The 25420-nt window shown below is 47.8% G+C and overlaps 1 protein-coding gene across 1 annotated transcript in view; it reads right to left on the reverse strand.

Annotated features, from left to right (window-relative positions):
* Positions 1–219: 219 nt before the first annotated feature.
* Cep89 (centrosomal protein 89) overlaps positions 220–25420 on the reverse strand; it is a 41516-nt gene continuing 16315 nt past the window's right edge. The window contains exons 7-19 of the mRNA XM_032893853.1: positions 24291–24333; positions 22745–22963; positions 22297–22439; positions 19635–19685; positions 19122–19205; positions 16861–16964; positions 13784–13899; positions 10176–10356; positions 9711–9878; positions 8735–8876; positions 5253–5342; positions 3371–3540; positions 220–598 (exon numbers count right to left, since the gene is read on the reverse strand). Coding sequence (XP_032749744.1) covers positions 358–598; positions 3371–3540; positions 5253–5342; positions 8735–8876; positions 9711–9878; positions 10176–10356; positions 13784–13899; positions 16861–16964; positions 19122–19205; positions 19635–19685; positions 22297–22439; positions 22745–22963; positions 24291–24333 — 1752 coding nt within the window. The 3' untranslated portion in view covers positions 220–357. The remainder of the gene's footprint in view (positions 599–3370; positions 3541–5252; positions 5343–8734; positions 8877–9710; positions 9879–10175; positions 10357–13783; positions 13900–16860; positions 16965–19121; positions 19206–19634; positions 19686–22296; positions 22440–22744; positions 22964–24290; positions 24334–25420) is intronic.

The following is a 25420-nucleotide window of genomic DNA, read 5'->3' on the forward strand; positions in this document are numbered from 1 at the left end:
AGTAGGGCTGGGATGCAGCTCAGTAGCCTGTGGGTCCCACATGTGCAGGCCCCTGGGTTCAGTACCAAATGGTTAAAAGAAAGAGAGGAAGAAAGGAAGGTAGGAAGGAAGGAAGGAAGAAAGGAAGGAAGGAAGGAAAGAAAAGGAAGGAATGAAAGGAAAGAAAGAGGGAGAGGGAGAGGGAGAGGAAAAACTAAAATCAAAAGAAACATAGAAAGCATTTGATGCCTGGGCAGGTTTATTTCTTTCTTGCCTGTGACACTCAGTGGCTTCCATGGGCCTCCTTGTCACATTGGCCCTCATGGGGAGAGAGGTCACCCACCAGCCTGCAGGAGGCAGACACCTCAGACAGGAGACCTATGCCACAGACTCCCCCAGACTCTGGCAGACTCTGGTAGCAGGAAGCTGCACGTCACCATAGCTGAAATCATGGCCAATCAGCAGGTCTCCCTGAGAGAGGCGGCTCAAGCAAGTGTCTTGAGGAGCTGTGGCATACTGTATGCCTTTCCTCTCCAGGGTGGCCTGGAGAAGGCCCCGCATCCGTCTGTTCTCCTTGGCAGTGGACTCCAGGACCATTTCAAGCTCACCTTCCATATTTCTGGAAAAGAAAAGGAGAAGTGGGTTGAAAACATCAGTTGAACCAGTTGGGGCTGAGGGTGGCCCAGTCAGGCAAGGACCTGAGTTTGGACCCTTGGAGCTGATCCCAGCCAGCTGGAGGGCCCTGGTCCCATGAGGCCGTGTCTCAAAAGTCAGGGGAGAGTGAGTGTGGAAGATCCTGATGTCAACTTCTGGTCTCCACACATGTGTGCACATGTACAGCACATGTGTGTAAAGATAAACACACACACACACACACACACACACACACACACACACACACACACACACACACACACAACAACTTAAAAAGAAATGTCAATGTCCCGTATGAGCCCTGAAGCAGTGAGACAGATGCTTATGGTCCAAGGGCCAGGGAAGAGGATTTTGAAGGCTGCACCACAAAGAGTCACAGCGAAGGAGGATGAGGTCTAAGAGCGACCTTGATTTATTTACTGATTCACTTAAAGCAGTGCCTGTGAAGCATGACTTCACCTGAGACCTGGAGCAGAATGACCTGGAGAAGCAGACTGGGCCGTTGCCCTTTAGAATACAAATGGAAATGCAAACTGCACCCAGGATGGCGGCCCTGCGGAGCTGACTTGGGCTGGTCCCCTGTTGCTGTCTCCCTAGTGTAGAATGCCTACTCCAGGAAGCCTGCCATGATCCATGATCGGTGAGGTGACAGGTGTGACCACGCTGAATTGATCTCACCGTGTGTACTCCATCAAGCATCTCACTGCACCCGCGCCCCCACCGATCTGTAGTTAGGTGACACACCGTGCTGGTGAGTTACCACACGTGGTGAGAACTCACTGAGAACTGGCCCCCACTGCAGACCCACCCCTGTCAATGTCAGGGTGTCCTCCAAAGGCCCTTGTCTGGACTGGGCTGGCCTCTGACTATGTGACCAGGAAGGAAGGACCCAGGGTGAAAATGTTCTTTGACTTGGTAGCCTCCCTTGTGGGGACTCTGCCCTGCACAGGACTCCAGATGGCCTCACTCAGTTTCTGTAGCATATTTGGAACACCCATTATGACGTCTGTCTATCTGCCTACCTACATACCTACCTACTGCTATTAACGCCTTTCCTGCTATATGCTTAATAAACGCATCCATTCCAGACTGAGTCTGGCTGTGGGAGATCATTCCTGGACCGCCTACAACCAACTATTGTGTCGATTGAAAACAGTAACCAAAAGGAAATAAAGTAGAGAGAGATCTTATGCATAATTTTAAATGTTAACTATCACACACAGACCATAAAACTATGAACTGAATATTAAGAAAACTAAAACACGTATATATAAATGTTCAGTCTCAGATCAGATCTCTGATTTAACATATAGAGCAGACCTGCCCAGCAGGCTCTCCCAGCATCCCTCAACACCTACCTGTTCCCGGGCGTGGTTAGCATACTCTGCCCCTACCCTACACTTCTCAAGCATCCTTCCCGCTGCTGCCCTTCCTCGTGTAATCCAGCCACTTTGGTTCCTTTTGCACCTTCTCCCTCTTGGCTGCCGTACCCGGTATCCCTCTCCCTTTTCCTCCCCCTTGCCCCACATGGCTCAGGGTCAGGACCACTCTAACTCTCCCAGATGTGTCTGCCCTGACTCTGCTATACACTTTATTTACAATAAACTTCCTCCTCTACCATACCTATGAGCAGTCACACCTTTTCTTTTTTCTTTCTTTTACTTTTTTCATTCTGTAAATTTGCAAATGCCAAGAACTTACTTGGAAAAAAAGTGACAAGACAGATTTACCAAAGACTCAAAGAGAACAACTGCGAATCAAGCTCAGGCTCTGAAGCAAAGCCTCAGGGCTGGGGAAGCCCAACATTGAGCACCGATGAGGAGAGAATAAAATATAAATTCTGAGCACAAGACAAACAGACAGACGCTGAAAACATCAACCAGGAGAGTGAACAGATGAAACTTTGAAAGGAACCAAGTATCAAAGGTACTCACCGAGAGCGCCTGTCCGACACTCAACCTGAGTTCACAAGGATGCCGGGAAGCAGTGAGACAGCACGCGTGCGCACACGTGTGCACACACACACACACTCACACACACACTCACACACACTCACAGACACACACACACACACACACACACACACACACACACACACACACACACACACACACACACACACACACACACACACACACACACACACACACACACACACACACACACACACACACACACACACACACACACACACACACACACACACCAACACACACACACACAAACACACACACCCACACACACACACAAACACACACACACACACACACACACACACAAACACACACACACACACACACACACTCACACACACACACACTCACTGGTGCACACACACTCACTGGCACGCACACACTCACACTCACACACTCGCACACACACACTCACTGGCATGCACACACTCACACACACACTCACACACTCACACACATGCACGCACGTGCACACACTGGAGAGATGTCTCAGTGACTAAAAGCACCTGCTGTGCAGTCAGGAGGGCTGGGGTTTAGATCCCAGCCCCACGTAAGCAGCCAGGCACCCAAAACACACTTCTAACTCCACCTCCTAGGCTGGCAAGAGATGGGACTGTGGGGCGGGCTGGCTTTCAGCCTGGTGGAGAGTGTCCAAGGCCCAGGATCAGGGAGAGTCCTGCTCACAAGCACAGGTGGGGAACGAAAGAAGGCGGCGAGGCGCTCTTCTGGAAGTGCTCCTTCCTGTGTGCCGCGCCCACACCTACCTTTTCTGCTGCAGCGCCTCATCCAGGACCTCCTGCTTCCTCTGCAGCATGTGGTGCAGGTGCTTCACCTCCTTCTGGTACTGGGCTGCTTTGCCAGCAAAGTCGTCCTGCTGCTCCATCAGGCGGTGATGGATGTCCCCCAGCTTCAGTGCCGCCTGCTTCTTGTACCCCTGCAGGGGAGGGACTCAGTGAGCAAGGGGTGTTGTCTCTCGGGATCAGAGCCTGCTGACCTAGTGTGCCTGGCCAGCACTGGACCCGAGGGCAAGTCTGGTTCTAAGAAGACACAGGGGCTGGGATTTAGCTCAGTGGTAGAGCGCCACCTAGGGAAGCCAGGCCCTGGGTTCCCCAGCTCCGAAAAAAAAGAAAAAAAAAAACCAAAAAAAAAAAAAAAAAAAAAAAGAAGACACAGGGACCAGGTCCAGCGCAGCTTGGGTAAAGCGCTCACCAGGCTGTCACTCACACAGAGCCCTGGATTTGATCTCCAGCAATGGGTAAACTGGGTATGTGGACGTGTGCCTCTGATCCCAGCACTCGGGGGACAGAGGCAAAGTCGAGTTTGGAGCCACATGGGCTACAGTGAGACCCTGACTCGGGAAAACAAAATTAGAAAGTGATACAAACGAGTTTGGATATGAAAGTGGTTAGGAGCGAGTACTTCCATAGGACCCCGGTTCAGCTCCCAGCACCCATGCAGACAGCTCACAACCTCCAGTAACTCTGCTCCAGGGGACCTGATACCCTCTTCTGGTTTCTAAGGGCACGGCACTCACATGCACATTCCCACATACAGACACACACTTACATAATTAAAAACGAAATAAAACCTGAAAAAGAAAACCAAATTTCTAATCTATATTATGTCTGATTTTTGTGGGGGCAGCATGCTAAAATGCAAATTAAACATAGACTATCTGACTCAGAACCAACTGGATGCTTTTGTAAATTAATCTACTTCTCTAATTGTTTGTTTTGATTTTGAGGCACAGCCTTATGTAGCCCAGGTTAGCTTCAAATTCTATATGTAGGTGGAGGTGATACTGAACTTGGGCTCCTCCTGCCTCTACCAGCCACCTCCCCACGCCCTGCCCGTGCTGGGATTGCAGATGTGCGCCATCAAATCCAGCTCTGTTGAGAGAGGACCAAACTCAGGGCCTCATGCACACTAGGCAAGCTCTACCCACAGAGCTCATGCCCAGCCGCCATGTCTGCGTTTTTCAGGGACAACAATTTAATCAACTGGCAACTTAAACATGAACGCCCTCAGCGGTCAACACTGATCTACACGATCAAAGCTGTCTCACATCCAAACTCAGCGCAGGCTGGGACACAGCTCAGTGGCATAGTGTTAGCCTAGCATACAAAGGGGTCTGGGTCTGACCCCCAGCAATAACAACTACAGAAGGCTAAAAGCTTGGCTCTCCCTTCCGACGTGACTCGGGTCCTCAAGCATCCCCTAGGCCTGAGCCGTTTCTCCAGTCCCTTCAAGCAACTCTCAGGGCAGAGGGGATATGGAACCTGGTCCTAGGATTACGTTAGGATATCAGTCTTATGGAAGGTACGCATCTAGATCTCTGACCTCAGTTTTGGAAGTGACCAGGGGGGCTGACGAGGTGACCGTGGGTAAAGATGCTTGCCACCTGACATCACCTGGAGCCTGAGCGTGATCTCAGTTATTCTTTGCCGTGCATCACTTAACCGCAGAGCCTGTAGGCTACTCTGAATTTTCTAATTACGTGGTGCCTTCCCGGGCAGCAAACCACAGGTCGTTAAGGAGGCACGAGGTGCTGTCTGCCAGCACAAGACAGACAGGCCTCACACGGCCTTGCCCATTGGAAGCCCCGTTCCCGCGGGCAGGCGGGCGGTGGGTGCGTGGCGGCCTTACCTTTACCCTCTCCTCCAGCCTGCCCAGGCGAATGTTGCCTTTCAGGATTTTGTTGAGGGCCCCGTGCTTCTCGATCTCTAAACACTGAGCCTGAGGAGAGGGTGAGACACAGCAATGCTTTAGTTAACACGGAAAGCCTACAAGCTGCTCTGATTGTACCTGCTGTCACAGCCCTTGCCTAGCATTTGAGATTTGTGAGCCCCTGGGTTCAAACACACACACACACACACACACACACACACACACACACACACACACACACACACACACCCCATCCCATCCAGTTCTGCCTGTCCTGCTTTTGGCACCTCACTCCCTGAGGGGCTGTGGGCAGAGCTTGGACAAGAAGACCACACAGGGCATCTCTCCTGGGTAGAAACGCAGGATCTGGGGTCCCTGAGACCTGGCTGTTTAGAGCTTCAGAAAACCACTCTCTCAGCGGACATATCATTCCTGTGGTGGTCTGAGGGAGAAACGATCCCCCACAGGTTCAGGCATTTGAACTTGGTCCCTAGTTGGGGAAGTTATGGAATCTTGAGGAGGTGAAGCCTTGCACGGAAGTGTGTCACTGGGGGTGAGCTCTGAGAGTTTATACCCTCATCCTACTCCAGTTCACTCTCTGCTTCCCATGTGTGGGTGAGACGTGAGCTCCCAGCTCCTGCTCTGGCTGCCTGCTGCCATTATAGATGCTTCCTCTGAAACCATAAACACACCAAACTCTTCAGTCCATGAGTAGCTCTGGTCATGGTTCCTTCAATGGTACTCAAGGAATCAGTGCTGTGGTAAAAGCGAGCTTGATGAAAGCAAGCTTGTATCCTGGCTAATTCGGTCACAATAAAACGTAAGGGAACAATATCAACACACGATGATCCTCTCGGACCAACACGGCAGCCAGTATATGCAAGAGGGCTGTCATCTAAAACCAGGCGGTCTGCACTGGTACCCAGACGCAGCTCCCACACACCATTAAGGGTTTCAGCTGCTCTGGTAGGGGATGGCTTCCTCCTAAGGCAGCCTGGGGTGGCAGTTAGATTTTCTAGAAAGGAAAGATCTGATAGAGAAAGTTAAACAACTTTCCCCAAACACAGGAGAAGCATCCAACTGGCAGTCACCATGTCCATTCCTCAGACGTCACGTCTCTCTCAAAGGTGTAAATGGAGGTAGATGAGCGCAAATGTGGAGCTGCAGAGTAACGCGTGACCCAGGCATCACTACTCATTACCTAGAGCAGAGTGGGGCCTTCCCTAAAGGCTGGGAGGGCCAGGAGACCCAGGAGACCAGGAGCCATGTGACAAGCAGGGAAGCCAGTTTCACTCCGTGTGGGTGATACAACATCTGAGTGCCTGCCAGCTTCCTTATCCCCCTCTTGCTCCCCAGTGTGGCCACAGGTCTTGGGGTATCAGAGGTCCTGCTGACAAGTGGAGCCAGGCGCATGACAGCACCTCTGCCCACATCCAGTGCTCACTCCTGGTCTGGCTCTCAGGTACTGTAAAGATCAAGTGGCTAAATTTACAACTTTTACATATTTATACACAGAGTATGTGGCTTCCACTGTATTCCATGCCTGGTCTGCAAAGCTGAGGTGTGAGAAGGGGCCGTCTGAAGTTGGAAAGAATCTCCATTGCACACAAAAGACTGGGGATAGTACCCCAGGGACAGGGTCCCACGTGTCCTGCTCTGGAGACAGGGATTTAGAATTACTGTGACCCTGTGTGGAGGACGGTGCTGGCTGGGAAGGACTCCAGATGAGCAGTTTTGCTCTGTGCCTTCCAACAGGCTTTTGCCGAGTCAACAGCCCAGTGGGCACGGGCAGGGAAAGGGGCACTTGGTGTGGTGACAGGAAGGACTAGCACATTCAGCACTGTGGCCGGGACAGCAACTTTTCAGAAGCCTGAATCAGATCTGAGTGGCTTCAAGGTTCTACCATGCTGGGTCAAAGTCAGGAAGGACTTAGAAATTGCCCCTGATGGGACCCGTGAGATGGCTCAGTGGGTACTCAGCAGAACTGTCACCTGACTGCCACTCATGTGTAGTGACACACATGGACACTCAACCCTCCACAACCATAATTATAATCAATTACATTTTTAAATTGGTAGTAATGTGAAGTAATGAGACTTGCAGGAATCCTGCCAGCTACTGTCACATTGTGAAAAATGCTTTGTAACACTGAGTACAGACAAGATCAAGACACGTCCAATTACCATTTATTTTATTAAAAATAAGTAGCAACACCTCCCTCGACTCCCCTCTGCTACTTCTATATGCAAGGGCTCTGACCTCTGCCCACTGCCCTGGAGGAACTTCTCAGCAATTCCAACAGCCCCTCCTCCCCTCATCTCAGCCTCTCATGATGATCCCATCCATGTCTCTGTCAAGACACATTAACTTCCGCCTTCTAATTTGTCATGCCAGCAACTGAGACATAGAAAACCCATGCATGCGTATACGCAAGGGAGTATTATGCGTCTAAAACACATGGGAGAGAAAATTCAAATAAGTAAGGCTTGTAAGAAACATCACCTGGAAGTCCGCCCCCTGGAGGCAACTCACTGTCAGAGCTTGGGGGAATCTACCAGACCTTTCTGAACGCACATGGCTTGACACAGAGAGCAGCTGTCTTCTCCGACCACACAATCTGTTGCAGACATCTTTTTGAATCAGTGTGGAAGTGTTTAGAACCGTGCCAGGTTCTTGCTGGCTGTGCGCTTCTCCAGCATCTAGGACACCGATAATCGACTTAATTCCCTTCCCTGCCGCCACACCTCGGGTGATCTCTACCTAATGCTGGGAGGCTTGCTCCAGCCCTCCCTTGGTGCTGGGAACCAAACCCAGGGCCTTGCACACACGGGACACACACTGACTTAATTCCCTTCCCTGGTCCTACACCTGAGGTGATCGCTACATGACCCTGGGAAGCTTGCTCCAGCCCTCCCTTGGTGCTGGGAACCAAACCCAGGGCCCCGCACACACGGGGCATGCACTGACAACTTCGCTGTACCCCCAGCACTTCCTGTGATTCTTGGGACGCATGTGCAGGTGGGGACTGTTCAGGCAGCGAATGAAGGGATGCACAGCTGCCTCCTCCCTGCCCGCTGCTGTGTGGTGGACATGAACACCGTCCATAGTTTACTTTCTAAAGTGACGGTGCTATTAGTTAGAATTTCTGACTGATTCTCTTGAAAACATGTTGTGCTGGTGCTATGACCCCAGCATCTGGGAGGCTATGGCAGGAGGATCAAAAGTTTGAGGCCAGCCTAGGCTAGGTAGCAATACCTTATTTCTAAATGAATGAATGAATAAACAAATAAAGAAAGAAAGAATTCTTGCCCATAATTAAAAGATAAAATTTTGGAGAATTCGGAAGTGTGGTTAATATACTAAAACATTAAGTTTTTTTTTAATATATAGACTTGCTAAAATGGTCTTAAAGTGACATCTGTATATAAAGTTTAGGTTTACAGAACTTTGAAGAAACTCACCAAATACTTAAGACTGTCTCGTTCCTTGGTGACATTCTCTGCCAAGCCCACCAGGTTTGCCAGGTACTGGTGAGCGGACATCTCCTTCCCCATGGCCTTTTCTACCTGCTTTCTGAGGACACCAATCTTCTTTTGGTATCGCCTGCAGAGGGTCCCAGTGGTGGGGAAAAAAAACCTGTGAGCACAGGCTTGGGCAGAGTGAATATATGTATATAAAACCAGAATATACACATACATACATACATACATGCACATATACATATATACACACACACACACGCGCACACACACACACACACACACACACACACACACTCACTCACAAAATGCCTAGCAATAAATCAGCTAATTAAATATTGTTCTCCCAACTTTTTTGGTTGTGAGCCTAGCCTTTAACAGCTGAGCCATCTTTCTAGCACTCTCCCAACTTTTTGATTCATGTTCTAAAAGATATATTTGAAAATGGGATCCAAATACTAAGGTGGGAGGGGATGTGCTGGTGTCCGTGTGTGTGTGTGTGTGTGTGTGTGTGTGTGTGTAAGTAGGGAAGGGAAGGGTTGAGGGGTAGAGATGATCATATATGTGCATGCATGGCATTATCAAAGAATAAAAAATACTTCAAAAAATAAATAATAAATAGATATGTATAAAAACAAAAATAAAATAGTATAAAGAAAGGAGATGGGGATGCAGGAACAGGAAAGCAAGCTTTGGGGTGAGGTTAGGAGACATCTAGAGCCCAGGGCTGCCATGTGGTGATCAACACCTGAACCACAGAACTACAGGTCCACAGAAAAGCTTTTGGTACACTGATATTCTGCTATCTGCCCCTTTGGTTATTGTTTCCCATTTTATTGCCCCTATCAGAGAAAGAAAAGATAAAGAAAATAAAATGCAGATAGAATGGAAATGAGATGCGCGCACGCACGCGCACACACACACACACACACACACACACACACGTGCACACAGGTACCTGTTGGCCTTGCGTGTGAGCTCCAGCTCAGCCTCTAGTGCTCTGTTGCTGGTGGCCCAGCTGCTCTTCTCCAGAAGCAGGCTCTTCTTCTGCACCTGCAGGGCTGTCAGCTTTCCCATCAGCTCCTCCATCTCAGCACTGTCTTTCTCTTCTTCCCTTTGCAACTGGCTGAAGGACAAGAAATGGCAGACGCATAGGTACAGTGGCACACACAAGTGTACAGTGCACCCCGCGTACAGTGCTGTGGACACAATGCACCCTGGGTACAGTGAACCATGGGTACAGTATACTCGTGTAAAATCCAGTGGGACTGAAAGGAAGCAGATGACCAGCCCTGGTGCATACCCAATATCAAAGAGCAGCAACAACAAAACAAAAATAAAACAGAAATTGTGCAACTTCTGTCCACTCTGCACAGATCATGCCAAGGGCTCAAGCAAGCTTGGAGAGACGTGGCACCCTCACCTTTTTAGTTCGTTGACAATTGATGTGTGGACGTCCGGTGCGATCTTGCTATCCAGCTGTGTCTTGAGCTCTCGGCATCTGGCCTCCAAGCTCTCTAGCTGCTCCTTGCTTTCCATGAGCTGCTTTTCCTGGCTCTGAGTCTTTGCCTCCAGGAGCACAAGTTGTTTAGTCAGCTTAGAAACTGGAAAGGAACAAGATAAAGACTTGACACAGAGACTGACTAAAATATAAGTATTAACCAGACATGGTGGTGTAAGGCAGGAGGATCACGAGCTCTGGCTAGGCTAAGACACATAGTGAGATCCTATCTCAAAAACCTGTCTTTTAAAAAGAAGGGAGGGCTGGAGGCTGGAGAGATGGCTCAGCGGTTAAGAGCACTGACTGTTCTTCCAGAGGTTCTGAGTTCAATTCCCAGCAACCACATGGTGGCTCACAACCATCTGTAATGGGATCTGATGCCCTCTTCTGGTGTGTGTGAAGACAGCTATAGTGTACTTGTATACATAAAATAAATTAATTAAAAAAATACATCTGTGTTTTAAAAAGGGGGGAGGGGTGGGAGGGAGAAGGGAGAAGCCAGGCTGTAGTGGATTATATCTCTGAGTTCAAGGCCAGCTTGGTCTACAAAGTAAGTTTAAGGACAGCCAGGGATACACAGAAAAATTCTGTCTCAAAAAAACACAAACCAAAACCAAAACCAAGAACAACAAAAAAGGAGGTCTTGCTCAACGACCTGGTGTTTGCCTAGCTTACATAAGGCCCTAGATTAATTACTAAAAAACAAAACAAAACAAAAATCAGTCAGCTTACAAAAATGATCTCTCAAGGCTGAGGATGTAGCTCAGGTGAGAAAGGCTTGTACTGAATGCATGGAGTCCTGGGTTCAATCCCCACACGTCATACAAAAACAAGCAGAATAAGGGGACTTGGTGGAACATGGCTGCCGTCCAGTATTTGGGAGGCAGAGGCAGGAAGATAAGAGTTCAAACACATTCTTAGCTGAACAGTGACCTTTGAGGCCAGCCTGGCCACACAGACCTTGTTTCAAAAACAAACAAACAAACAAACAAACAAACACAATAAAACAATGTAAAAGAAAAAACTGTAAAAAATATAAAAAAAAATTCTCTGGAGAAATTTAAGTTAATACCAAAGGTCTTACACACAGCACTTATTTCCCCGTGCTAAGCATTCAGTTAACACGACATTAACATTAACATTTGTTCATGACACCAGCTCTCCACACCTGCAGGCTGCACAGCTGACTCGACCGACCGTGGACTGGAAATAACTGGGGAGAATGTTTGCACCTGGGGATGACGACATAGCTTAGTAGGGCTTGCCTTACAGTATGAAGACCAAAGTTCTATCCCCAGACCCATGAATGAAAGCCAGGTGTGATGTGTACATTTGTAGTCCCAGCACTGAGGCAGGGGGATCTCTGAGGGCTCACCAGACCAACGGCCTAGTCTACTTGGTAAACTCCAAGCCAGTGAGAGACACTGTCTCAAGAAACAAGCCTGTAAGCTATCCTCTGGATCTCTGGATCTCTCTCTCTCTCACACACACACACACACACACAGAGAAAGAGAGAAAGAGAGAGAGAGAGACAGAGAGAGAGAGAGAGGGAGAGGGGACTCCTCTGTGCTGACCTGGACAACATGTGCTGATCATTTACATAATGGTCATATCATGCTAGGCTTTAAAATGAATCTAGAGTTGATTTTGGTGTGTGGAAGGAACTGTGTAGGTTTTTTATGACTACCACAGCAATTTATATAAGGACTTGTAAGTTCATGTATTTGGGTATCCACTGTGTGTGTGTGTGTGTGCCTGTTTATCTGCCTGTAGCCCATCCCTTCTGAGTCCTTTAAGACTTTACTGTGGCTCACTGCAATATTTAATGAGACATGAACCTAACCCTGAAGGAACTCACTTCCCAAAGACTTCCGTGTCAAATCATACAGAGATGTGTGAGCATGTGTCATGATTTGTCTATAACTGAAAGCATTTCAATATGAGCATAGGCACCACACTAATGAGATACTCCCTGGGCAGACCATGACACTGCCACTGGGAAACATAATGGGGTAAAGCTTTAAACCCTCCTATCTGACAGTCAGGAGTAGAAGAGTGTTAGCAGATAGTCCAGGAAACTGAAAAGGATGTAAATGGGCTCAGTTATGGGTCAGAGGCCTGGGTCTCCAGGGTCCCTGGAGCAAGTTTGTGAAGGGACTTCCCTTGGACTGTGAACACAGCCTAGTTGCCAGGCACCTGGTTGTAGCTTCAGCTGCAACAGAGGCCATTGGTGACCTCTTCAGTGTATGCGTGGCAGAAGAAATAGGGGGCTCACAGAGACAGGCAAGACAGCCTGTTTAAGGCTCCTGTCTTCAGCTCTTGTCTTCAAGGAGTAAAGTGGGAAAGTGTGCCACTATTTGGGGGGAATTATTTGGTTTTAATCAAAACAAGAGAAAAAAACCTCTTAACTTGGCTCACTTTGAAGACCACTGTCATTGCTATGGTGGTTATAGGGAGGGGCACACTGGGAGAGGGGATACTCATGGGAAGTCCTGGAAAACCACAGAGATTTAACCTCTAACGTCCTTAGCCCTGGGAGTGGTGGCTTACACCTGTTATCCTCACACTGAGGAGGTACAGATGGGAAGGCTATGATTTCAAAGGCACCCTGGGCCTGAGGGCACATTCTGAGCCGATCTGGACGACAGAGCAGATCCTGCCTCAGAGCCCTAGGGTGAGACATGTCTGGTGATCTGAATAAGAATGGCCCCTACAGGCTCATACAACTGAATGCTTCGTCTCCAGGGAGTCACCCTCACTGAAAGGATTAGAAGGATTAGGAGGGGCTGGAGAGATGGCTCAGTGGTTAAGAGCACTGACTGCTCTTCCGGAGGTCCTGAGTTCAAATCCCAGCAACCACATGGTGGTGGCTCACAACCATCTGTAATGGGATCTGATGCCCTCTTCTGGTGAGTCTGAAGACAGCTATAGTGTACTTATATATAATAAACAAATAAATCTTAAAAAAAAAAAAAAAGTCTATGCCAGGCCCAGACTCTGTCTGTCTCTGTCTATCTGTCTGCCTGCCTGTGAATCAGGTCATAAAGCTCTCAGCTACTGCTCTAGCACCATGTGCATGCCACCGTGCTTCCTGCCATGATGGTGACGACTAACCTCGGAAACTGTAAGCCAGCCTCCAATTACATGCGTTCTTTTACACAAGTGGCCTTGGTCTCGGTGTCTCTTTGCAGCAATAGAACAGTGACTAGGGCTGGCTGCAACTCAATGCAAAAGTGTGTGTTTGCTTGCAGGGGTGGGAGAGGCTAGGGAATGGGAAACAGAAAAGTTCTACTTTCTTATGCAGTCAATAAAGATCTGGGAAAGCAAGACGTTGGGTTGTTTCGAATGCTTCATTCTGTAACCTCTTTAACCTCTCAGGAGCTATCCTACCCTAAAGCCACTTCAGCTGACCCTACAAGGGATCTGAGAACACACAGGCTGACTGCAGACCAACTGTGAGTTGCTGTGCCAACTTAAAACTCTGGAATATGCCGCCCTGTCCCATTTTCTAGGACATCAGGGCTACTCACCGTCCCGGAGGTGCGCCTGCTGGGTGTCCTTGGCTTTCGTTTGCTGGATCTCCAACTGCTCTATCAAGAGCTTGTTCTCATCCAAAACCAGCTCTGCTTGAGTCTGAAGCTGCCTCCTGCAATTGATTCAAAAGATTAAACCCTGTCCTGGGGTTTGAGAGCTCACAGAAATATGCCACAGTATGAGCCGACACCTGGGCATGTTCTAGTGACACAGCAAATGCTGGCACGTGCAGTGGACAGGGGACAGAGCAGCAATGATGCCCGAGTGATGGACACATCGGCTACTGCATGCAGTAATGATTGACATCCACACAAAGGCAGAGGGGACGGTCTTGTGCATGATACTCAGGTGAGATGGGTCAAAATGGCCAGTTTTGCTCCTACACTGAAGTACCCAATCCCTACACCCAAATAATTGCTCTGTAATCCATAAGACATTTTTGGATGCTGGAAGGTCCCGTTTTTACTTTGAAACCTTTCATTCATCAGTAGCAGCTTCTTATGGAAGCCACACTTACAAGTCCCAGCATTCCTGAGGCTGAGTGAGTCCAGGACTTGATGTCAAGTCTAGACAACACTGTGAGACTCAGATCTCCAAGGAAGCTAAAGGGCTAGAGAGGTGTCTCGATGGTCAGGAGCACTGACGGCTCTGCTAGAGGACCTGGGTTTGAGTCCCAGCACCCACATGGCAGCTCCCAGTCCTCTGTAGCTCTATTTCCAGGGCACCTGATGCGCTCTTCTGGTCTCCAAGGACGTCAGGCACTCACATGGTGTGCAGCAAAATAACCACACACATTTTAAAAGATTTTTTAAAATAAATAAGTAAATGAATGAATAAATAAATAAACAAACCAACAACGACAAAACCCCAGGTACGGTTTAGCTGGCCTAGAGCCTCGGCACGTGTGAAACTGAGGCAGGAGGCAGGAGGCTGCTGGCCAGTCTGGACTACCAGTGAGGCTATTAAAAAATCATAATAAGGGGGCTGGAGAGATGGCTCAGGGGTTAAGAGCACTGACTGCTCATCCAGAGGTCCTGAGTTCAATTCCCAGCAACCACATGGTAGCTCACAACCATCTATAATGGGATCTGATGCCCTCTTCTGGTGTGTCTGAAGACAGCTACTGTGTACTCATTTACATAAAATAAATAAATCTTTTTAAAAAAAATCATAATAAGGGGTTGGGGATTTGGCTCAGTGGTAGAGCGCTTGCCTAGGAAGTGCAAGGTCCTGGGTTCAGTCCCCAGCCCCCCCCCAAAAAAAGAAAAAAAAATCATAATAATAGTGTTTTGTTGTTATCTCTGAAAGACAGAAAGGAAGTGGATCCAGATTTGGGGTAGGGGGTAAATAAAATAAAGTACTAAATATTAAGAATAAGCCAGGAAGGGGTTGGGGATTTAGCTCAGTGGTAGAGCACTTGCCTAGCAAGCGCAAGGCCCTGGGTTCGGTCTCCAGCTCCAAAAAAAAAAAAAAAAAAAAAAAAAAAAAAAAAGAATAAGCCAGGAGAAAAAACCCCACTTATTAATGGCTTTGAAATAGTGTCTTAAAACTACATAAATGTACCCCAGCCTCACTTTCTCCAGGAGAAAACCCCTTATTTATTTGGGGCATTGTAAAACCTGTATCAGTTCAACTTTCAAAATCGAAAACTGCTACGGAATGAGCTCAAAGACCTTAGCTGTTGCCCCATTAAATGTTTACTGCCCCAACACAGTACAGCAGAGGGCAGAAAACCAGGTGTCAGAAGAGACACAGGTGGGTGGAGCCACGGGGAGCCTGGGTGGCCAGGCCCAGAGAGCAGAGGCTGGGCGGGCTGTGAGCAGGTTGGGCAGGCTGCAGAGACAGGGTAGCACTGCAAACAGTGCCGGAGAGGAGAGGCTTCACGCAGCAGCCTCAGCCCAGCCTTCCTGCTCCCAAGCCATCTAGTGGCGACTGCCTCACACTGCCTCAGACCGAACGGGAAGCAAATGAGCTCCCATTTGAGAACCTAGTTTGAAATTATTTATTTATTTACTCATTTATCTTTCCTTTTGTTTGCAATGCTTACAGACTGAACTCAGGACCTTGATTGGGAGCAAAGTGCTCTACCACTGAGCCCAGGGCCATATTTTAAAAATTTTGTATTCTTTTCGGTTGTTTTTGAGACAGGGTTCACTGACCTAGAACTCCCTATGTAGACCAGGCTGGCCTCCACCCACAGAAGTCTTCCTGCTTCTGCCTGCGTGCTGGGATTAAAGGTTGCACTATCACACCTGGGGTCCCCCACCCCCTCAATTAATCATCATCAAAATATCCATCTAAAGCTTGGTGCAGTGGAGCATGCCTGCAGGCCAAGCACGTGGGAAGATGGAGGACTTCAGGGTTCAAGGTTAGTTTAGAGCTACATTGTGACTTGTCTCCAAAAGCTGGGGTTAGGGGTTCAGTGGTAGAGCAGTTGCCCAGCACAACCTGAGTCCCTGGGCTGCTTCCTCAGTACTTCGAAACTACTAAGGTTGTATCTTACTCATGGCTTAGAGGTTCTCCCTTTTTAAAATTTTTATAAACTGCAGGGCGGTGGTGGCAGGTGCCTTTAACCCCAGCACTCAGGGGCAGAGGCAGATGGACCTCTGAGTTCGAGGCCAGCCTGGTCTACAGAGTGAGCTCTAGGAGAGCCAGGGCTACACAGAGAAATCCTGTCTTGAAAAAACAAAAACAAAAAACAAAACAAAAAATAAACAAAACAAAAAAATCTGTACACTTTACTATTTGAAAACCTTGCAAAACTGAATAAAATCAAAATACACCAAAATTAACATGTGAATGCATGGAGTGGTTTTTCTTGTTCTAATTCTGTCCTGGTGTTTTCGGTTGTGGTTGGTGGATAACTGCATGAAATACATTGGATACAGAAAATGTAAATTTCAATGTGACACTCCAAGCTTCTGTCCCGAATGCCTGCTCTCATGACGCCGAGAGAGGTTCACTGAGCTGTGTAGAGCTTGGGTAAAGTAGTAATATTTTAAAAACAAAGTGCTGTCTGGTAATGTCATGAAGCCTGTTCCTGTTATGTTGTAAATTAGCAAATGCCACTTGCCATTCCTCAATGGTGATGGGGCTTCTCTTAGTTAACTCTTGGTGCAAGTCTTCATTTTCCTTCACGACTTCTTGGACTCGCAGTCTAAAGATTTTCATTTCCTCCTGAAATAAGAAGCATGGAGATTGTCATGCCCACACAGTGCCAGCCACACCCACACAGTGCCAGCCACACCCACACAGTGCCAGCCACACCCACACAGTGCCAGCCACACCTACACAGTGCCAGCCACACCCACAGTGTCAGCTGTGAAGTGCTGCTCAGTGGTCAGAGGACAGAGGCTGCTCTAGCCTCTCCCCACATGTCCTTAGGAGTGCTGTTTTCTGAGAGAACATCCAAGTCACTCCAGTGTCGCTGTGCACTGGGACAAATGGATTTTAAGTAGTCAACTACTAATGATGTCACTTTGCTGGAAGTGCCAAATACTTGAAAAATTTAAAGGAAGGTTAAATAAATCAAAGGACCAGAGACTGGAAAGTTTTCTTTGTTTAGACCTTAGAGGACAAATCGAAAGGGTTTTGTTGTTGTTTGTTTTGTTGTGTTTTTTTTTTCTTCAAAACAGGGTTTCTCTGTGTGATCCTGGCTGTCCTGTAACTTGCTCCATAAGTAAATTGGAGTTTTATGTTAAAAAGTATTTTAGGTCCTTTGCGTCCTAGTGTGGGTCTGTGAGTGGGTCAGAGTGTTCGTGCAGGAGTTTCCTAACCTTATCTGTGCACAGCACACACACACACACACACACACACACACCCCACACCCGCTCAGTTCCATCAGCCTGGTCAGCCAGACACCCTGAGATATGCAGCTTGGCAGATATGGGCTCCTGACCTGGGACTCCTTCTGGTGCCCAGCTGGCACTTGGTGTCTTGTGCAGACTTTGGGTGTCCACACTTCTTCAGGAATGCACTGAAATGGCCTCTTGTTCACTGATTACAGGGCTGGGATGAGCCTAGGGCTGTGTGCATGCTAGGCAGGAGTTACACCCCCGACGTTTATCTCTCAGGGCAGCATGCCTGCACCTTCCCCTCCTCTCCCTCACTCCAGCACACATCGTTTGCAGTCTACATGGCTGCTTGCTTGCTTGTTTATAACGGGCTTGTCGTGCTGAAGCCATCGGAATAGCTGTTTGTCTTTATTGAGTTTTACTGGAACACAGTCCCACCCGTCACTGGCACGCCATCTAGGGCTGCTGACCTGCTACAACAGCAGACTGAGCATCTGTGGACAGAAACTACCTGGCCCGCAAAGTCTGAAATGTTTATCAACAGGTCCTTATAGGAAACGTGGGATGTCCCTGATTTTAAAAGAGCACCCAAATGGAAATTTTATTATTGATTTTTGATTAGTGACTTCAAGATAATTTATGCTCTTAAAAATCCAAAGTCCAGGGGACTAGAGTGATGGCTCAGAGATTGAGAGCACCGGCTGCTCTTCCAGAGGTTCTGAGTTCAATTTCCAGCACCCACATGGTGGCTCATAGCCATCTGTAATGGGATCTAGTGCATTCTTCAGGTGTGCAGGCATACATGCAGGCAGAAACTGCATACATAATAATAAATATTTAAAAATATCTAATGTCTAATAATACATCTTCATGGGATGGAGCAGGTAATGGGATGCATGACTGAAGATGGGCTTGTGGGACTTTTTAAAGGACCGGGTCCCACTCAGGACCCCTTAAAGACCAATCTTCTCTCCCTGGGTCCTTCCAATACAGAGACCTACTTGGCCCTATGTCAGAAGTGGATGTGAGGGATAGAAGGGCCCTGGATGTAGATGATGCCTGATCCATTTACAGTTGAATGTTGCCATTCTCAAGAAACAGAGGAACACAGAAATGCACGAATTCTTGTTTCTAATACTGCCAACAACCTGATCACGATACACCACTGGGTTAGGGCTTCCTGGGATCCGTAAATGCCCTGAGTATGATCTTCCCTTGCCCTTGTGGAGTCAGGGACGATGTTCCACCCACTGTTCTTCCTCTGCCTCCCAAGAGCTCCACTAAGGTAGGGCTGCCTCTCCCAAACCACTGCTTCACAAAGCAACCACACCCTGCAGACCCCTCCTCCCAGCACCGCCCGCCTAGCACGCTCTGCCAAACACACCTTCCTTCCTCCCTTACTTCTCTCCCTCTTTTCCTCCCCGCTTCCAGCTTGCCCCTCCTTCCTTCAACAACATTAGGTGGCGCATTTACCTCTGGCTTGTTTCTGCCGTCTGGGGTCTTACTTGATACAGCTTGCCTCAGCCACCCGCCAACCTACCTCCAGGGCGGTGCTGAGTTTGTCCTTCTCTTCCATTCTGTCTTCATAAGCCAGCAACAGTGGTGAGAGGTACTTTATATCCACCTAGGGTGGAAGAGTGGAGTGAAGGATGACTAACATAGTCTTTTCTTTTTCTTCTTCTACTTCATTGACTGATTGATTGACTGACTGACTTTGCGACACAGGGTTTCTCTGTGTAGAATTAAAGGTCTGCACCACCACCACCCAGCTCATCTGTTTGTTAAACGGCAAGATGACACACTTATTTTGGAATGGTTCTTTGTAGATTGACAGAGCCAGAGAATATGGGCCTGAGATTAAATAACTTTCACTCAGCCGGGCAGTGTGGGCACATCTTTGATCCCAGCACTCAGGCAGCAGAGGTAGGCAGATCAAGACCAGCCTGGTCTATGGAGGGAGTTCTAGAACAGCCAGCGCTGCATAAAGAAACCCTGTCTCAAACAACAAACACACAATTAAATAAATAAATAAAATAGAATAAGTTTCACTTACCAACCAAGGGGGTGTGGGGCCCTTATTCGGGAGGCCTTCGATATGGGAACTCTGAGAATAAAGCACACATTAAAGACACAGTCAGTTACACTGTCTCTGATGTCCCGTGTGATAGCCATCTTAAGAGGCATCATCCTACTGTCTGTAGTCACGTGTGCAAAAGCATGTGAAATGACCTTGGAAGTGCTTGAGAGTAACACTCTCTTCTCCTAAGGACTGCAACATGTGTCCTACAGAACATTCATCTAACTAACATTATACTTCATAAACATTAGGATATAACACCGACACATAACACCATTTTTACACGTTTAAACTATTTCCAAGTTTCATGTTTCCACGTGAGGAGAAAGAAAGGATGGGAGGAAAGAAGGGTGAAAGGAGGGAGGGAAGAAGGGAAAAGGGAGGGGAGGTATGTATGTATGCATGCATACACACAGGCACACACATGCACACGCACACACACACACGAGTGTGCACATGCTCCCCTTCCATAAATAAGTAAGAGGGATCCCATCTGCATAGAGGGACTAGGGAAATGTCATAGAGATGAGGTATTTGCACAGGACAAAAGACACAGGTATGGAATGGGAATGCACAGGCAATGACAGGTGGCAGCAGCCTTGTCACTGGGCCCACTTGCTCTGCCCCACCCCACCCCCGCACCTCCAGCACCTTACAGAAGCACAAGTTTTGGATCATGTGAACTCCCCTGGCTTAATTTTGTTATTAAAAAGTTAACACTGGGAGCTGGTGTGGTGGCTTGTGCCTACAGTTCCAGCACTTAGGAAGCCAAGAAATAAGCTGCAAGCTGAGGCCTGCCTGAGCTACACGGTGAGTCCCTGTTTGGATTATAGTCTGACACTCTTAGAAAAAAAAAACTCTGGAGTTGTAGAGTACCTGCCTAAAAGTACAGAGACCTGGGTTCAATTATCAGCATCACTTAAAAAGAAAGATTAATATCATACAAATGGAAGAAATCACAAGAGGCCACTTATAAAATAATTGCATTCCTATGAACTGTTCAAAATAGGCAAATACCTAATGTAGATTAAGACAGGTGTTACACACCTTCAATCCCAGAACTTGGGAGGCAGAGGCAGGCACCTCTGTTATTTTACTAACAGTCTATGGACCTGGAACTGTAAATACTTGAGTAACAATAATACTTGAGTAACAATCCTGAATTTCTGTAACACTGTAAGTCTAAAGAACAGGCTGAGAATGGAGCAGCTGAGGGAACCTTTGATCTTTTATGTTTTATGTTTCTTCCCTGGCCCAGTGTTTCCAGGGTCTTTGGTGCCTTCCTGATGGATGGGATGGAGGAGGTGGGATACCCGGGCTATGGCTGAGTCCTGGATGCTGCCACAGCTCAGGCTTGAGCTTGTGGTCTCTGGTTGGTGGAGCTGTCTGCAGAGGCTGAAGAGCCACACGAGGTGGGGTATGGTCCTTGTCAGCTGACAAGACACAGGCCCTGAGCATGGCAGGCGAGGCCTGCTACCAGTCTGGCTCTTGGCTTCCTGACTTCCAGAGATAAAACAAGCCATGCTGCGCATGCAGCATGGGTCCTTGCTACAGTGGGCAGCGGCCCCTGAACCGCAAGCTAAAGTTGATCAATGATCCCTTAAGGTGCTCCTATCAGGTCTGCTGTCATAGCCATGAGAGGAGAGAGCAATGCTTTCTTTAGATGGAATAATTAATTATCTTTTCTTAAAAAAATGTTTTGGGGTTGGGGATTTAGCTCAGTGGTAGAGCGCTTGCCTAGGAAGCGCAAGGCCCTGGGTTCGGTCCCCAGCTCCGAAAAAAAGAAAAAAAAATGTTTTTAGCATGGCATGGTGGTACATCTTTAGTCCCAACACTCAGAAGGCAGAGGCAGGCAGATCTCTGAGTTAGGCCAACCTGGTCTACAGAGAGATTTTCAGGATAGCCAGAGCTATACAGAGAAACCGTGTCTGGAAAACAAAAAAACAAACAAAATGGTTTTTCTTTTTTTTTTTTTTTTTTTTTCGGAGCTGGGGACCAAACCCAGGGCCTTAGCAAGCGCTCTACCGCTGAGCTAAATCCCCAACCCCAAAATGGTTTTTCTTTAAAGACTTACTTTTATTTTAAATTATGTGTGCCTGTGTATATGTGCATGAAAGTACAGTGCTCTCAAGAAGCCCAAAGAGGGCGTCAGAAATCTTTGAGCTGGATTTACAGGTGGTTGTGAGTTGTCTGATGTGGGTGCTGGGAAGTGAACTCGGAAATACCAGCAAGTTAGTACTGCTGAGCTCTCTCCAGCCCCTTTCTTCTTCTTAAAGCCAAAGTCTTAATGTGTACTTCAGTACTCTTGAGGCCAAGCTGGCCTCAAGCCCAAGACTTCAAGACTCCTCTGCCTTATCCTACTAAGTACAGGGCTGACAAGGGTGTGTGTGTGTGTGTGTGTGTGTGTGTGTGTGTGTGTGTGTGTGTGTGTGTGTTTTCTGATTGTAACGTTTTTTGTAAACAGGGTCTCATTATGTAGACCAGGCTAGCACTGAGCCCACAGAAAAAGACCTGCCTCTGTTATCCAAGTACAAGGATTAAAAATGTGAACTCCCAAGAACCTCTCAAGAACCAGAAATCAATTCAACGGTAAAAACTAAAGACAAACAAACTGAATTTCTGGAGTTGTCAACATTACCTCTTCCTGAGACAAAGGCCGGAATTTTGTCTGGTAGCGACTGAGTTCTACATTCAGGCGATGGATAATCATCTTCAGGCCCTCATTCTCATCCACCAGGTCTTGGCTTTGCTTCCTTAAGCAAAGCAATTCAGGTGTGACTACTGAAAAACATCGACGGAACGTTAAACTACAATCAGTCCTATCAGAGTCATCAAGACTGTATGTAAACTACTAGTCAATCTGTCGTTCCCTTGTAGTGAGCTGTATAAATGTGTATGTATAATTTATATAAATAAGTTAAGACATTTAACCAAAACATTACAGCAGATAAAATCAAAACTCAATAAGCATAAAGGTACTAATGTAGTCTTAGATATTACAACATAAATATCCATATACACATCAATTCTCGAAATAAAAAAAGAGCCCTGACTATCCCTTAGTAGCAGTGCCGTGGGAGCCGCACCTTCCTGAGAGGAGGCCTTTTCTGTTTCCTTCAGCTTCCTGTTGTCTTTTTCCACTATCTTGAGCTTCAGCTGTAAGTCCTTCATTGCCTGTCTCAGAGTGCTCAGTTCAAGGCTGAGGGCTTGGTTTGCAGTGTAAAGATGCACAGTTTCTTCTTTTAACTCGTCAAACTTTTCTTTGGTTATTTTTGTATATCTTTGATGTATTCTACCAGTTACATCTGCAAGGTACAGAGAAGTCCACATAATTATGATATAATCAGTTCACATCAAAAACACTTGACACTTCATTTCAAAAGCCATGTGAGCACTAGTTCACATCAGGCATGGGCCGTGCCCCTAGTGTCTGAACAGACTGGGTGCCAGGGGATAGTACAGCGACAGTCTGTAAAGGGTGGCGGGGCCAGAGGAGGCAGAGCAGCTCTCATGCTACATGCTTAGCATCCTATTTTTTTAAATATTTATTTTATGTATGTAAGTACATTGTCGCTGTTTTCAGACACACCAGGAGAGGGCATCAGATCTCATTACAGATGGTTGTGAACCACCATGTGGTTGCTGGGAATTAAACTCAGGACCTCTGGAAGAGCAGTCAGTGCTCTTAACCACTGAGCCATCTCTCCATCCACTTAGCATTCTTTTAACTATCAGCTAAACCCTTCTGGAATGGAGTGACTTAGTAACCTACCAGCCCCCCACCAAGTCTAACACTAGTGACACTTTCAGATAGCATCTGAGACAGCAGAGGTTTCCTGGCTTTGCTAGTAACCTGCTCAGTGCATCTGGTAAAGGCCTTGATTTATGGCTGTGCTGGGTGACCATAAAAGTTCATATAGCTGCTTCCGCACTGAAAAATGTCACTTGGAGTGACCTGAATCCATGTTCCCAAGCCCAGGTCACAAGGGCATCTGAGGATCCTACTCTGGACCTCTTGCAAATCACTGTGATGAGCAGTGTGTCTGACTTCAGACAGGCCACACAAGGGACTCTCAATGGAGAGAAAGCCTGGGAGCCAGAAGTTAGGGCACCAGAGCTTTCTAAGTACACAACAAAACCCCCAAGAAAGAGCAAAAATACAGTTAATCCATTCAAAAGGCAACATAATATTTTCAGATGAGTGGCGGGAGACAGAACAGCTCCAAACTATAATCCCACTGTGACCTGGGCACAGCTGTATAGGTCAGCCTGGCAAAGCGTAGTCCTCACAGCTGAGCCCTGTTTAAACGCCGACATCCACGCCTCAAGCACATCCCACGGGGCCACGCCCACAGCCCCATCCAAGGGCTCAGCACATCCCATAGGCCCACCTCACAAACTTCTGAGCTTTCCCCGCAGGCCCACCCTCACCCCAGCTTCTGAGCTCTCCCCACAGGCCTCCCTTCACCCCACTAATAGTCAGTGACTAACACCTTCCCAAAACTAATCACGGCAGCAGACCCCAGAGCCTTCACGGGGAGCTACAAACCTTCCTTCAGATGGGACTGTTCTAGGCACTGAGTAAACACTAAGCATTCCCTCCCATCATAGTGAACCCCAAAAGGCCAGTACCTGGAGAGGGAGGGGTCTTTTTACACGGTGATACTTTCTCATCCTAGGGAGAAAAAGGCAGAGAGAGTGTGAGAATGTGTGAGCACCTCCCACAGTGGACTGGCACGGACTGGCACAGGCTGTGGTGGGGGTGGAGCTTCCTCTTCCCTTGGCCCCTGAGGGTCTTTCTTTAGCACCAGGACTTTAACCCTCACTGTTTTCTTACAACTGAACAGCATACGCTCGGGGCATCCCCTCTCCCAGCTGTTCCCTGTTTTGGCCTAAGTGTTCAATGGCTGTATCTTCACTAAAGGTCTCTTTACTTTCTAAATAAAGTACCTGACATGCTGTGAGTGTGGGACACTGATGGCCCACTAACTGCTGGGAAAATAGATCATGATGGCCTCTCAATAAGCAGGAAGGCGGGGAGCTGCCGTTGGCTTCCCACTGTGTGTGATGTAGGGTCACCATGTTAGTTTCTGCAGGTAAGGTTGTAACTCTAGTGACAGCCATAGAGTAAGCTTTTGTTTTGTTTTCTGAAACCGGAGCGGCAGCCCTTGACCCATGAACTCGTGGTCCTCCTGCTGGGATGAATGCCACCCAGTGCTGGGAATCAGGTGTGAACCACCACATCTGGTGAAACATGTTTAACTATTAAATTCCTAAAAGGAGACACTTCAGGGATGGCTTCTTTCAGTGCCTGCCCCTGGGTTATTAAAACTGCCTATCGGTCCAGGAATCCCGGAAGTGATTTCTTCCTTTTCATTAGTCATTTCCATAACAAAACTTTGGGAGCTAGGTCGTCCTCCAGGTCTATGAGTATTCAGTGAAGCTAGGTGTCAGGTCCAGAAGAAACTCCATTTCCCCAAATTCGGGGATTAGACAAAAGGCCAGCACTCCGCAGGAACTTGCGAAGTCGGTTCCCCTCTATCAAAGGAGCCATTACCTTACAGCTGGCAGAAGGGACAAATGGCTGTCTGTGGTGCCTATTAGCACACCAAGGCACACGCTGGCCACCAGGCTCCCTTGGCATCTCCCTATAGCCCTGTTAGGTCAGCTACTCTTGGCCTCCCTCTCTTGCTTCGTCTCTCGCTCCCCCTCTTTTCTCCCCTACACCCCAAGGCCAGGTCCAGGCTGTTGGCCATCTCAGT

This window comes from Rattus rattus, chromosome 2 (assembly GCF_011064425.1).
Source record: "Rattus rattus isolate New Zealand chromosome 2, Rrattus_CSIRO_v1, whole genome shotgun sequence".
NCBI lineage: Eukaryota > Metazoa > Chordata > Mammalia > Rodentia > Muridae > Rattus > Rattus rattus.